This window comes from Mus caroli, unplaced genomic scaffold (assembly GCF_978045245.1).
Source record: "Mus caroli unplaced genomic scaffold, Mus_caroli_1 scaffold_15, whole genome shotgun sequence".
Classification (NCBI taxonomy): Eukaryota; Metazoa; Chordata; class Mammalia; order Rodentia; family Muridae; genus Mus; species Mus caroli.
In genome coordinates this window covers 83,196,137-83,210,717 of record NW_028227270.1, presented here as the reverse complement: position 1 = coordinate 83,210,717, position 14,581 = coordinate 83,196,137, and the positions used below count along the sequence as shown (strand labels likewise).

Here is a 14,581-nt window from a genome sequence, read left to right as displayed (position 1 = left end):
TTGAAAGACAGAAAGGAAAGGATGCGGATAACGCAAAATAAACAACAACAACAAAAAAAAATTAAAAAGCCATAAGTGATGTCTTACATTGTAACCCCAGAGTTTGAGAGATGGAGGCAGGAGGATTGCAGCGAGCTGGAGACCAGCCTGGGCTATGTAGCGAGTTCAGGGCAAGACTGGGCTACAGAGTTAACACCTTGTCACAAAATTCTACCCCCTGCAATAAACAATCGGAGTTCTGGAGTTTTATTCTTTTAAATTTGACTCTGTCTCTCTGGTGTATAATTGCCAGCGCAGAGATAGATGTAAAGGTCAGTCAAAGGAAAACTTCTGGGGAACTGATTCCACATTTTAGATGGGTTCTGGGCTTGAACTCTGATCATTAGGCTTGCACCACAACCCCCTCTGAGGTTCAGTTCTGTAATTTTCTTAACAACCCAAACTTAGCAATCACCTAGCCTTTCTGCAGTTTCTAGGCCAAAGATCTCACTTCTGGCATATTCCTGGCAACTTCAGCTGGTCAGTGTGAAACACTCGGGATGTAGCTGCTGGGCTGAGAACCTCCAGACACAATCCTGATTCAGGGACTGGCTTGGTTACTTTTCTATTGCTGTGAAGAGATACCATTACCAAGGCAACTTATAAAAGAAAGTGTTTGATTTGTAGGCTTGTTTACAGTCTCAGAGGGTGAGTTCCTGACCATCGCATCAGAGAGAATGGGAGCAGGCAGGCAGTGCTAATAACATATAAGCTGAGAGCTTATATGTTCAGCCCAAAAGGACAAGGCAGAGAGGTAAGTCCAATGGTACGGACTTTTGAAACCTCAAAGCCCACACCCAACAATGCACCTCCTCACATAAGTCCTTACCAAACAGTTCCACCAACTGGGACATAACATTCAAACACAAGCCTACTGGGCCTGTTCTCATTCAAACCACTACACAGGTTAAGCAGCCACCAGGATCATTGGAGCCTCTGAGCCACATAGGGACAAATAAACTCCCCTCCGAATTGTTGAAGATGACTGAAGTAGAAGTCACAGACTATATCTCAATTTAATTAACCCCAGTAGGTTCAGATCAGATGAACACATGTCTGACCTGAACAGGGGAAAGAGACTGTCTATAAATTCTATGAACATTAAGGAGTCAGAAGTGCCACCACCTGAAGTCAGACCTCAGAAAGGGAGACAGTGAGATCTTCAGTACAAGGACAGTGTCTCTGTACCTTCCCCTCAGTTACAGTCCTTGTCAGTTTCTTGTGCCAGGGGGCACTCCCGGATTAAATACAAGGATCTTGGATATTTGATGGGGTTGAAGACTAGTTATAGTCTCACAAGCAAACTTAAGTTGTTTAGCCTTGAAAGAGATGATATAGATTTGAAAGGATGCTTTTCAGATGGTAATGTGTACTGGCTGGTTTTGGGTGTCAACTTGACACAAGCTGGAGTTATCACAGAGAAAGGAGCTTCAGTTGGGGAAGTGCCTCCATGAGATCCAGCTGTGGGGCATTTTCTCAGTTGGTGATCAAGGGGTTAGGACCCATTGTGGGTGGTGCCATCCCTGAGCTGGTAGTCTTGGGTTCTGTAAGAGAGCAAGCCGAGTAAGCCAGGGGAAGCAAGCCAGTAAGTAACATCCCTCCATGGCCTCTGCATCAGCTCCTGCTTCCTAACCTGCTTGAGTTTCAGTCCTGACTTTCTTGAGAGATGAACAGCAATGTAGAAATGTAAGCTGAATAAACCCTTTCCTCCCCAATTTGCTTTTAGGTCATGATGTTTGTGCAGGAATAGAAACCCTGACTAAGACATAATACAAGCTAAAATCAGAACATAATTCAGGTATAGAATGGTAAGCTCTTTAAGTTAGGGTAAAAGGTAAAATACTTTATATTGTTAATAAATATGATGGACTGGATGTTAATTATATATTATCATACTTTGTAATTTATGTGTTATGGTTATGCTCAAATTATGTCTAAGAGTTTTTTTTTTTTAATTTGGACAGAAAGGATGAGATTTGGGAATTGGTTTTAATGCTTTGAATTCCAATCTCCCAAGTCAGGAATATGCTGAAGGTCCTTGTCCCCAACTGGTTTTTGATGGCTCAATAAAGAGCCAACAGCCAACGGCTAGGCAGACAGACTGAAATGAGACTTTGAGATTGGCACAGGGTTGGAAACAAAACAGAGAAAAGAAGCAGAGATTGTCATGACAAGAAGAAAGAAGAAAGACCAGACCTAAAGGCCCACTGACACAGGCCACTTCCCCAACTGTGTTCAGAGATGAAATATAGATTTTTTTTTTTTTTTTTTTTTTTTTTTTTTGGTTTTTCGAGACAGGGTTTCTCTGTGTAGCCTTGGCTGTCCTGGAACTCACTTTGTAGACCAGGCTGGCCTCGAACTCAGAAATCCGCCTGCCTCTGCCTCCCGAGTGCTGGGATTAAAGGCGTGCGCCACCACGCCCGGCTCGAAATATAGATTTTAAAAGATCTTAATTGAGGAGTACCAGAGGGGAGTGTTTGCTAGCAGTGAGACTAGAAACGCCCAGCCGTTAAGACACATTAAAATTAACTGGAGTGTGTGTGTGTGTGTGTGTGTGTATCTTTCATTCAAGAATCCAGATACCTCTTGGGCAGGTGTGGGTGTGCAACCTGTTGGGAGCACAGAGTGGTTAACTAACTACTGCTACACAAGGACAAGTTTGTTGAAACCGCAAAAACAAACAAAAAGCTGTGGTGGCTTGAATAAGATTGGCCCCCAGAGGCTCATATATTGAAATACTTAGTAGCATTATTGGAGAAAGATTAGGAGGTGTGGCCTTGTTGGGGTGGGTGTGGCCTTGTTGGGGGAAAGTATGTCACTGCTGGTGGGCTTTGAGGTTTAAAAAGCTTGCCAGGACCAGTTCTCTCTTCCTGCCGCCAGTGGATCAGGATGTAGCACCTCTCCAGCTTTATTCTGCCTGTGTACAGCCATGCTCTCTGCCTTGATGATAGTGGACTCAGTTTCTGAAACTGTAAGCAAGCCTGAATAACATGCTTTCTTTTGTGTGAGCTGTCTTGGGTCCTGGTGTCTCTTCACAGCAACAGAACATCCTGACATGAGCAGCTCAGAGCAGGTTGAGTGAGTTATCACGACACAGCCTTGATTGCAAAGTCCCATCTACTAATTTCAGCCTTCTCAGGGCCCCCTGTCTCCCCGAAACCTCTGACCTATCTTTTGGAAGGTATCTTGTTTTCTAGAAACGTGGGACATCCAGGGTGATCTCACTGGCACTGTTCAGACAGATCTCTGCTTTGGTCATTCGATTCCTTGCTAATTTGTGGGAGCAGACAATCACTTCCCTTTATACTTAAGTTTGCTTCAGCACCATGAAAAGGCCATGAGCCTCTGTACCCTCCAGGTGACTGCATGTCCTTCAGAACTTCTCTCATCCCTCACCTTCTGCCCTTAACCCTGGCCTGCTTTAAAATTACAACCCTTGGGTTGGAGAGAGGGCTGTTCTTCCAGACCACCCAAGTTTGGTTCCTAGCATCCTCCCAACTCCCCCATGCCTCTTCTTCCTCTCAAGTCACCCCTCATAGCATTTCCTGTCTTCTTACACAATCCGTAGCTCTTGGGTCTCCTGGATGTCAATATACCATGACACAGAAAACAGTCTGACATGAGAAAACTTCATTTTGTTTTGAGACAGGGCCATCTTGTATAGCCCCAGGTTGGCCTTAAGCCTTGAACCCTCCTGCCTCAGCCTCCCGGGTGCCAGTACTTTAGGAGTATACCCACAAGCCCAGCTCAGAAATACTTGTTGAATCAATGGGATAATGATTTTGATATTCTTACATCTTTTCTCCTTAAATTTGTAGTCTGCTTTTTATGATATGTCCAATAATATATTGGTTGAAACAATTGTGTTTACTGCGTATGAACAAATACTTAAGTTCTTCCATGTGGTAAAGAGCTGAGAATAATTAAATTTTTCTGCTGTATACCTCTCAGGAGGGGGAAATGTCCGTGGGAAAAGGGAACAGAAAATGAAGCTGTCCTGGCCAGCTCCGCAATTAGCAGGGGAGCCACCATTCCTTCCCTAGCCCACACTTCAAAAAGAACATGGGCAATCCAGCCACCAGATTGATCACCACAAAACCCACCACTTAACCTGCCTCTGTCCCCTCAGGCTCTGCCCTCCTTTCTCTTGCAGTAAAATGTTTATAGGCCAATCGAAAGCCAGTCATCCTTTGCAGTCTAGATGGCAGCCCCTGTGTAGAGACATGGTTTTAGAGCATCCCTCTCTACACCACAGTGAAGGCTGCTCAGTATTATCACCCCGTCAACATCCACTTCCCTCTAATACCACCTTTCAAAACTGACGGCTCAGAGGCCTCTCCTTTCAGTCTCATGTCTCATTTTGCAGTTTTCTTCTCAATGTAGTCCAACTAGGCCTGGATTTTAACTGTGCCATTAAATCCAGGGACGCTCCTATAAGGCTTCCCTTTCCCTCCAGCTGCATAATATCTTGTACTGTATGGAAGAATCACTTGCCAATAAAAAAATGCTGTTGTCCTACTAGCTTAGGCAGGAAACAGGAAGGTGGAAGTTCTGGTACAGAGAGAGGATTCTGGGGGAGAGACAGGCATGAGGGAAGAGAGATTCGGCCCCAGATGCAGAGGAAGACGGTCACATGTAACTGAGGACCAGGTAACCAGCCACATGGCAGAACTTATAAAAGGATGATTAACTTATAAGCTAGTCTTGGAACGATCCAGAGCACTTGGCCAAGGCATTTGTAAACATATTTAAGTCTCTGAGTCATTATTCTGGGACTTGGGACCAGGCAGACAAACAGAAGTTTACAGAAAACACCTTACAACATCCAGCACTCATTTTTCCAGGCTCTAGACTCTCCCTGTGCAGGAGGACGACGACTACTACTCTATGCAGGACTACTAAGTACTGACCACTAAGCTTCGGAGAATGGATACACTACCTACGGCTGTCAGTCCTATCTGCTTTGGGTCTATGAGGGCTCACAGGACACTTTCCTTACAGAATGGGAAGGAAGGCCCTGGTGAGAGGGAAGAGAGTGGTCAGGTGCAGTTTGAAGGCCAGGGCCAAGTGCAAGAAACCCTGGGCAGAACTGAGAGGAGGAGGAGGAGGATGGAGGCCAGTCTCTCTGAAGGCCTAGTGGGGAGTCAGGGAAAAGGATGCTTGCATGAAGAGTGTTTCAGAGGAGGGGTAAGTATTCAGTAGCTATAATGTCGACGTGAGAGACGGTGAAAGCGGTGGAGTAAGTCATGAAAGACGTAAAGAGTCAGATTCAAGGGGTCAGGAGACAGCACAGTGATCACACAGGATCACTTTGGCTGCGGTGTAGCCAAAGCTTGGCGCAGAGAAAGCAGCAGCAGGGGCCATAGGCAACCTCTGTCTTGTCCCAAGCCCCTAAGGTGAGACCCCAGGCGAGAAGCAAACCGTCAGCCTCTGGCTCCTGTTCAGTTGGCAGCCTGGATTTCCCGTCCTCTGTCCAGTCCTTAGGCTATGCTGGTCGCTCTTCTCCAAGGCCGCGTGCCATCAAGCATCCCTTGCTTCCCTTCAGCTCTGCTCCTAGCACACGCCTTCTCAGCATATACTATGCTGATCTTCAACCAGCTATACGAGCTCTTCACACCTCTCTATAAACCTGCTGCCCCTCTTACCGTTTTGTTTTGAGACAGGATTTCACTGTGTATCCCAATCTGGCCTCAAACTCACTATGTAGCCCAGGTTAGCCTCAAACTCATGGCAGTCCTCCTGCCCCAACCATTAGAGTACTGAAGTTAAAGGCACGTAAAAGGTGACCACCATGCATCCAGACCAACTCTGCTCGGCATCTGGAAGCCTTCTCTTAGTGTTCACAGCTCACAAGTTACCACATACTCTCCACTTTACCCAGGAGATCACTGCACAGCCTCATTCCCCCTTAATGGCCACAGCCACTGTCTGCCACAGTTTCTCTTGCCTGAGTAGCTTCACAGTATTCCCGATTCTAGTGTCACCTCCATCAGCCCTCCCGTGAAAGACCCCTAAGAGCAAGTTCCACATCACTCCCTGACTGGAGTCCCTCCGGGAGCTCTTGGGGATCAAGTTTAAGTTTGCTAGGGTGGTTATTGTTCTTTGTGACCATCCTCATCTCTTGCCACGGGAAGCGCTTAGCTTTCAAACCTGACTTATGGGTCCAGGATTGACAGGCATCTCAGACTTGTATGTTTTGGGCATGCTTGGCTTTCCTCTTTCAACCTGGAACTACCCAGTCAGTGGTGGAGATCCTTGCTCAGAGCCAGACTTTCTGAAAAGCCTTCCCAGAGTCCTCTCTGTCCTTTGGGGCCACTTCCTACCAGCTCCTCCAGCCGCAGGACCATCACCCTGTGCAGGGTTCTGAACCATTCCTCATCTCACTTCCTACACAGGACTATCCTTGTGATCTCTACCTCTTCTTCTTCACCTCCTCAGCATCTTACTCACAGCCTGCCACACAGTTTATCAAAAACATCTAATGGTTCTTTTTAAAAACATGTTTATTATGTACAGTGTTCTGCCTGCATATATGCCTTCATGCCAGAAGAGGGCGCCAGATCCCATTATAAATGGTTGTGAGCCATCACGTGGTTGCTGGGAATTGAACTCAGGACCTCTGGAGGAGCAGTCAGTGCTTTCAACCTCTGAGCCATCTCTCCAGCCCCATCTAATCATTCTTTCTCCCTTTAAGCAGTTTCACTATATAATTAGTTAATTAATTGATTAAGATGTGGTCTCTCTAGTGTAGTTCTGGTTGTTGTGGATCTCACTCTGTAGACTAAAGTGGCCTCAAACTCACAGAGATCTACCCACATCTGCCTCCTCAGGGCTGGGATTAAAGGTGTGCACCACCACACCTAGCTTCCCCCTCCCCCTTAACTGAGGATGTCTGTCTGTCTGTTTGTCTATCTATCTTTCTATGGATATAGATATATGAAGCAAGAACTCCTGAGAGTGGGATGGTCTCCAAGGGAGAAATGTCCCACTTATGTTTCTTAAAGGACTGGCTTATAAGGGGCCTCCTCCTTGAGCCATGTACCAAGAGGGGCGTCTGCATTCTGAGATACCCTCCATCAGGGAGGCAGGGAGATGCCTGAGCTCAGAGCTTCTGCACAGGGCCCTGCTTTTGGATGGCCTGTGGGGGCTTCCTTTCACCTGCTTCATCCCAACTGCGTGCAGAGTCTAGAGGCAGCTATCTCTTTAATAGTTGGCTTCCCCCAGCATGTTCGGGTTTCCTAGAGGATCCCAGGACGCCAGGGGCATGAATTATAATGAAGGTATCTCCTTGCACTGGGTCACACCACAGCTCTCATGAACACCTCACTGAATGGAGACACTGCTAGGGGCTGCGGCTCTGTTAGCTGGTCATAAGCTAGGTTCGATGCTTTTATGTGATTTTAAAAAATATTCTGATTTTTATCATTCTTACTGTTCATAAAGGGTTTTAATGCTGTGAAGAGACACCATGACCAAGGCAACTCTTATAAAGACAACATTTAATTGGGGCTGGCTTACAGTTTCAGAGGTTCAGCCCATTTATCATCATGGTGGCAGCAGGCAGACATGGTCCCGGAGAAGGAGCTGAGAGTTCTACCTCTTGGTCCAAAGGAAATAGGAAAGAAACTGTGTGCCACACTGGGCATAGCTTGAGCATAAGAGACCACAAAGTGTGTCTCTATCAGGATACACTTTCTTCATCAAGGCCACATCTCCTTATGGCCAAGCATTCAAACAAGTAAGTCCAGCAGGCAGGGAATTTGTATTTAAATCACCACAACCGCACTCCTATTTCTCTTTAAAATGAATTCGTTGGATTGCTGAGCTGTCAATCTCAGCTGACCCAGTGCTGGCTGGGCCTCCCCTGCACTGTGTTCCTCATCCATCCAGAGCCCTCCAGGTCATCCACCCAAACAGGTCATAAGACCCCTTCCCCAAAGACAGGTCTGAACCCCGTGGGGGTTCTGGTGGACCACTATGTCCATGTGTCCAGAGACTTGAGCAAACAACATATTTTCTGTTTCCACGTTCATAGGGGATCTGCTGTGATAGAGCTCTCCCACAGACACAAGTGTTAGAGGCTCTGCTGGATAGAGCTCTCCCACAGACACAAGTGTTAGAGGCTCTGCTGGATAGAGCTCTCCCACAGACACAAGTGTTAGAGGCTCTGCTGGATAGAGCTCTCCCACAGACACAAGTGTTAGAGGCTCTGCTGGATAGAGCTCTCCCACAGACACAAGTGTTAGAGGCTCTGCTGGATAGAGCTCTCCCACAGACACAAGTGTTAGAGGCTCTGCTGGATAGAGCTCTCCCACAGACACAAGTGTTAGAGGCTCTGCTGGATAGAGCTCTCCCACAGACACAAGTGTTAGAGGCTCTGCTGGATAGAGCTCTCCCACAGATAGAAGTGTGATCATATGACTAGTTCAGCATGTGCTTCGGAATACACACCACACATACTCCCTCTTGTACCTGACTGATTTTTTTTTTTTTTTTTTTTTTTTTTGAGACAGGGTTTCTCTGGGTAGCCCTGGCTGTCCTGGAACTCACTCTGTAGACCATGCTTGCCTCAAACTCAGAAATCCACCTGCCTCTGCCTCCCAAGTGCTGGGATTAAAGACGTGTGCCACCATGCCCGATGTACCTGACTGATTTAAGTGTAACCTGCCTTTGGTGAGATGAAACGGTTTCTGCATATCCGTGGACAGAATGTGTTGATTAACAGCTACACTTCCAGCCTAGTTTGGGGATTTGACAAAGGGATGGACTGGGGCAAACAGGACACCAAGCAGGAAATAACTTCAATAGGTCACATGTTTGGAGAGCAAGTGTGAGGACCTGATTCACATTTCTAAAGCGCACATTTTGAAAGCGCTGGAAAGTGCTTCACACTGGCAGTCTTAGCACTATGGAGACGGAGACAGGAGGAGTCCTGGGCTCACTGGCCAACCAGCCTAGCCTACTAGGTAAGTTCATGGGCCAGTGAGAGAGCCCGTGTCCAGAAATGGCACGGATGACTCCTGGGGAGGAACACCTAAGTTTTTCCTCCACCTAAGACACTCAGGCATGCACGCACACACTCGTTGCACACACACACACACACACACACACACACACACAAATAAGTTAACATAACTTCAGGAATGAATATTTAATCATGTATTACAGTCAGTTCACATGGAAATAGAACATTCTTTATGGTGGCCCTGAAGATGACTTATCAAGGTCAAGGACTTTGGGTGATTATCTAATCTTGGTCTGTAAGAAAGAAGGAAAATGATGTAAAAATAGGGAGTGAAGGCTAAAATAGCGACTATGGTGAAAAGGCATGTCATTATTTAGCATATTTGTCTCTCACTTTCAAGAACTTGTCATTTATATCAAACTATGAGACCCTAAAACAATGAAACTTTTCAACACAGTGTGTGGCCCACCCTCACAGTGTGAGGATCACCCTCAGTGAGGACCACCCTTAGTGAGGACCATCCTTGGTGCATATAAATAAAATACGGTGCCACAGTCTCCTTATATTTAATAGGCTCCTAATTTACTTAGGTCAAGATTCAGCTTTGAAATGAAACCTACAAAATCTTCTTGCTCGAGATGAAGCAATAATTAGTCATCTGGGGTAGAGATGTCTGAGAGGCCTCGCTGTTCTTACAGAGGACCAGAGTCTGGTTTCCAGCACCCATGTCAGGTGGCTCACCATAGCTTGTAACTCCAGTTCCAAGCCTCTGGCCTTTGGAGTCACCTACACTCATGTGTACATACCTACACACAGACACATATATACATGAAATAAAAACATTCTAAAAAGTTAGACATCTAGAGACATCTAGGACTATCTCTTAATCTGTAAATTCAACTGTTTCTATGGCCAGAGATAAGTGGACATATCAGAGCCACACTTTTAAAAGATGTAGAGGAATTCTAAGGCTGAACTTCTGACTGGCACACTGAGGTCAGCAGCTCAAGCAAGCCTTCAGAGTTATTCACAGATGTGGAGTTTTCACACAAATGGGCTTACCAGCTGGGAGGGTCCTATGAACTCTTTCTCTTGTTTCAAAGTCAATAAATCCATATATATAAGCCTCAAATTCAGTGCAAAAATAAATGTGATATGTAAACAAATGTCTCAACTGGTAAATGTGTAAAATTATATTTAAAATTTTTTAAAAATAATTCTAGAAATAGATCCCATGGTTTGTTTCTACAACGCAAGAGAAAATTCATGCTGTTTTAGAAATCAAAACCCCTGAGCAGATTTAAACTAGTGTTTGCAAGGTGATCATATAAAATAGCTAGGATTTTTTTCTAACTTTTCGATTTTAGTATATGGATCGCTGAAGCTGGAACCCAACTGTTCTCACAGTCGCCCGACACGCTTGAGTACCCTACAGTACTGGGCTACATGACTGGCCGAGACTTTTCTAAAACATATAGATTTCAGGGTTTCATGCAAATAGAGAGTCGTCTTATAAGCATGTAGAAGGTAAGGGTTTTTATTGAAGACAAGCACCTTGCTTATAACCCTTGTAGAATCCCGCTTACGGCTTCTGAGAGGGCAGGCAGAAGCCTGCCAATTCAGGCTCCACAAAACCCTGAGAGCAATGAGGTAAGTGGAGGGTGCCTGCAATCTCAGAGCTTGGGGCGCTTGGTGGGAGGAGCTTGTATTGCAATCTGTGCTACATAGCAAAACATAGGTGATGGTGGTGGTGGTTTTTGTTTTTTTAAAGCATATGAAACCATATCAAAAATAAGATTTAAAAAAAAAACTGTTTTTGACACAGGATCTTGCTAAACGTTGCAGGCTAGCCTCCAGGATGGCTGGGGTTTTTAGGTATGTGACACTATGTAAGGCCTACAAGAAACTTAGGTATGTGACACTATGTAAGGCCTACAAGAAACTTTGATCAGGCAACCACTTTATACTAGGAAAGCACAAAATCCTTCATATTGATCTTATTATCTTAAATAAAAATGTAAGGGGAGAAAAAATGAAATGTAGTATTTACTATATGAATTTTAAAGACATTATTTTCTTTAAACACAAGGAAAACTTACCTTGGCCTTCTGGCTTTCTCTCTGGGCATTCTAATTAAATCTTCTAAATGTCTATTCCTCTCTTCCAAACTAAAGAAAGAAACAATTGCATTTTACACAAAAATGAACTTTTCTAGATGAATATTTTGTAGATTCTTTGGAGACTTAGTCACTGTTCTATTACTGTGAGGAAAACAAAACAAACAAACCACCATAACCCAGACAACAAAAGAAAGCATTTAGTTGGGGGCTTGTTGACAGTTTTAGATGGTGAGTCCATTGTCATCATGGCAGGAAGCAGGCAGACATGGCACTGAAGCAGCAGATGGAAAGTTTACATTTTAATCCACAAGCAGCAAGTGGAGAGAGAGAGAGAGAGAGAGAGAGAGAGAGAGAGAGAGAGAGAGAGAGGGAGGGAGGGAGGGAGGGAGGGAGGGAGGGAGGGAGGGAGGGAGGGAGGGAGGGAGGGAGAGAGCCAGCCTGGCATGGGCTTTTAAAACCTCCAATCTCACCTCCTGGGACACACTTTCTCCAACAAGGCCAAAACTCCTAATCCTTCCCAAACAGTTCCACAAACAGTGAACCAAGCCTTCAAACCTAAGAGCCTATGGAAGCCATTCTCATTCAAACCCCCACAGAAGCTGAACATTTTTCTGGCAATTCAGAACACTTGGTTAATTTTTCCCTTTATAGGTTCCAGAGCTAAAACCAAGAATAGATCATAGCAATATAGCATGCCATTCAGCTATCTTTGTTTGCATAGTGCACGCCCCGTATAGCCCTGGGGGAGTGTGTTAACAGAGCTCCTAATCTGGGGTTGTGTTACCACAGGAAGATGCTTGGTGGTGTCATAGCATGGCCACAGCATTCTGTTGGCCTGCTAGAGATTTGCATGGTTTCTATTCTTAGGCATTGAAAGAGAGAGAGACAGAGAGAGAGAGAGAGAGAGAGAGAGAGAGAGAGAGAGAGAGAGACAGAGACAGAGAGAGAGAGACAGAGACAGACAGAGACAGAGACACAGAGGCAGAGAGACAGAGGCAGAGACAGGGAGAAAGACAGAGACAGAGATTCAGAGACAGATATAGATCCAAGCAAGAGAGACATTTAGAATCTCTAATAGACTCTTCAGGGCACATAGTCAACATGCTAGGGAAAAAAAAGGTTCAAAACAAACAGAACTAAAAACTACAAGTAAAAAAAAGGCCAACTCACTACAGAGGCAAACACAGTGCATCAAACCTCTAACCAGAAAGAACGGAATGATTCAAAGGTAAACCTAGTACATCAAACCTCTCAAAGGAAGCCCTAAATCCAAAGAATGGAATGATATATTTCAAGTTCTAGAATCAAATTGCCTTCCAAACAAGGTTATCCAGAAAACTGTCTTCCAGAATGTTAGAGAAATATGGATGTTTCAAGACAAACACACAATAAAACAACCCAAGACCACCAAGCCAGCACTGCAAAGGATACTTAAAAGGGACCTTAACTAGAGAGGAGGAAGATTCTGAACAAGGAGCCCCCAGACCCACACCCCTCAGATGGACAGAGAGACAAGAATAAGTAATAACCCAGTTAACCAGAAAACAACCAGCCAAGCCACAGGAAGCAACACAGCTCTCAGCGTTAACTCTAAGTGTAAGTGGGTTAAAGTCCAATTAACCAGTTAAGACACTGAATGGCTGCCGGGATTAAAAAGGAAGAGCCAAGCTTCTTCTGTCTCTAGGAAATACAACATAATGGCAAAAGCCAGTCACAGATTGAAAGTGACAGATGGAAGTCAAGTTACCAAGGAAATGAAAGTCAAAAAACCAGGCTGGCAGGGCTCAGGAAACACCAAAGGTGGGCAGAATGTAGGGGCCAGTGAGATAGCTTGGTGGGCAACAGCTCTTGGCACACAAGCCTCAAGCTAAGCTCAATCCCCAGAACCCACAGTGGAAGGAGATAACTGAGTCCCTTTGGCTTACACACACACACACACACACACACACACACACTCTCAGCAGATGTTTTTACCTGATATAGGTCATAACATAGATCATTTTGTACCCTTAGAACTGTGCCACTATTTAAGATGTTAGAACATTTTCTATGCCTCAATTTCTTCTGCTTCTAATGTTGGTCATCATTTTTAGAAATTGAAAGCACACAGGACAATCTCTGCATCTGTGTTGTAGAAACAAGCTGAGGGAGTTCTTGTCTTCCTCTTCCTAACTTGGACCTGACATAAACCCTGATACCCCAAACTTCCAACCCATCTCGGACATTTTGTATACACACATGTTCAGAATTTGGATCTGGGATGGGGATAAGAGTGGCTCTTAGACCCATCTATTGATCTCTGTCATCTAGATTCCTGTTCTCCAGGTTGTATACTTTCATAATCAACCAGGCTAGGCTAGTCAGCTTGCCCTTCTTGGAAAGGATGTGAAAGTCTGGGGTCTGGAGGACAGGTTGAACTGTGTCCTGGACATTCTGTTGTTCGGGCTTGCACAATAACTTTTGTTGGTTTGGTTGGTTTTCAGTTTTTTAAGACGGGGTGGGTGTGGGGGTTCTCTGTGTAGCCCGGACAGTCCTGGAACTTCATCTGTAGACCAGGTTGACCTCAAACTCAAAAGATCCATCTGCACTGCATTCCCAAGGGCTGGGATTAAAGACACACCAGCACACCTAGCTGCCCAGGAAGTGTAAGGTTGGGCAGTCCCATCTGGAGAAGGCTGGGTCACGATGGAAGATCCATGTCCTGTGTATTGCAGTAGTGCCAGCGCCAGTTTATTGGAACCTGCATGTCTACCCACAGCTGCCTCTGTCAGTGGTAAGGTTTCTCATTTGTGTGGGTTTGCAAACAGATGCTCAGGTAATCAACTACATGCGTGGGGGCTGTTCTCCCACTCTGGTTAGGGGATCCTCTGACAGGCAGAACAGGGTATCACAAACTCTGGGGAGTGGAGCTGTGGGCTGGTGATACCCTGGCAGGGAAAGAGTAGCTGCAGGGTGGCTCTCTGGGGTAAGTGATTTGGCAAGCAACAGTTGCTGGTGCTCAGCAGTTCCTCTTTACGCTGTGGGAGTAACCCTGCCACAAAGCTGTCACTGAAGGAGGAAGGAAGTCTTGTGTGCTGTTTCCCATTGCTGAGCTGTGGTCCAGCTTCCAAATGGGCCCATAGGTGCTCACCAACTGTGCAGAGGACACTGCCTGCTTAGTTCTGGAGCACAGGGTGGTCTTTGGCAAACTTGATGACCGACTGACTGCCATGCTCGATATTGGGGCTCTCAGGACCAATTTGCCCTACAGCCCCCTGAGAGTCTGCTGTGTGGTGGCTGTCTGTCCACCAGGTGGGTGACGATTGGGTGGGGAGGGAGGCAGTGCTGACAAGCCCAGGTCTGTTCTGCAGATCATCCACCCAGAAGCTGGAACTACCATCCTGGTAGTTGGTGGTGGATGGAGCTGGTGTTGGTGGGGATGCAGTGAAGACAGCTGATTCCTGACATAGTCAGCTGG

The 14,581-nt window shown here is 45.6% G+C and overlaps 1 protein-coding gene across 7 annotated transcripts in view; it reads right to left on the bottom strand.

Moving 5' to 3' along the window:
* Positions 1-9,181: 9,181 nt before the first annotated feature.
* Cage1 (cancer antigen 1) overlaps positions 9,182-14,581 on the bottom strand; it is a 31,899-nt gene continuing 26,499 nt past the window's right edge. For all 7 annotated transcript variants that reach the window (XM_085831165.1, XM_021180475.3, XM_085831168.1 and 4 more), the window contains 2 exons: positions 11,104-11,172; positions 9,182-9,297 (listed from right to left, as the gene is read on the bottom strand). In XM_085831165.1, coding sequence (XP_085687291.1) covers positions 9,213-9,297; positions 11,104-11,172 — 154 coding nt within the window. In that variant the 3' untranslated portion in view covers positions 9,182-9,212. The remainder of the gene's footprint in view (positions 9,298-11,103; positions 11,173-14,581) is intronic.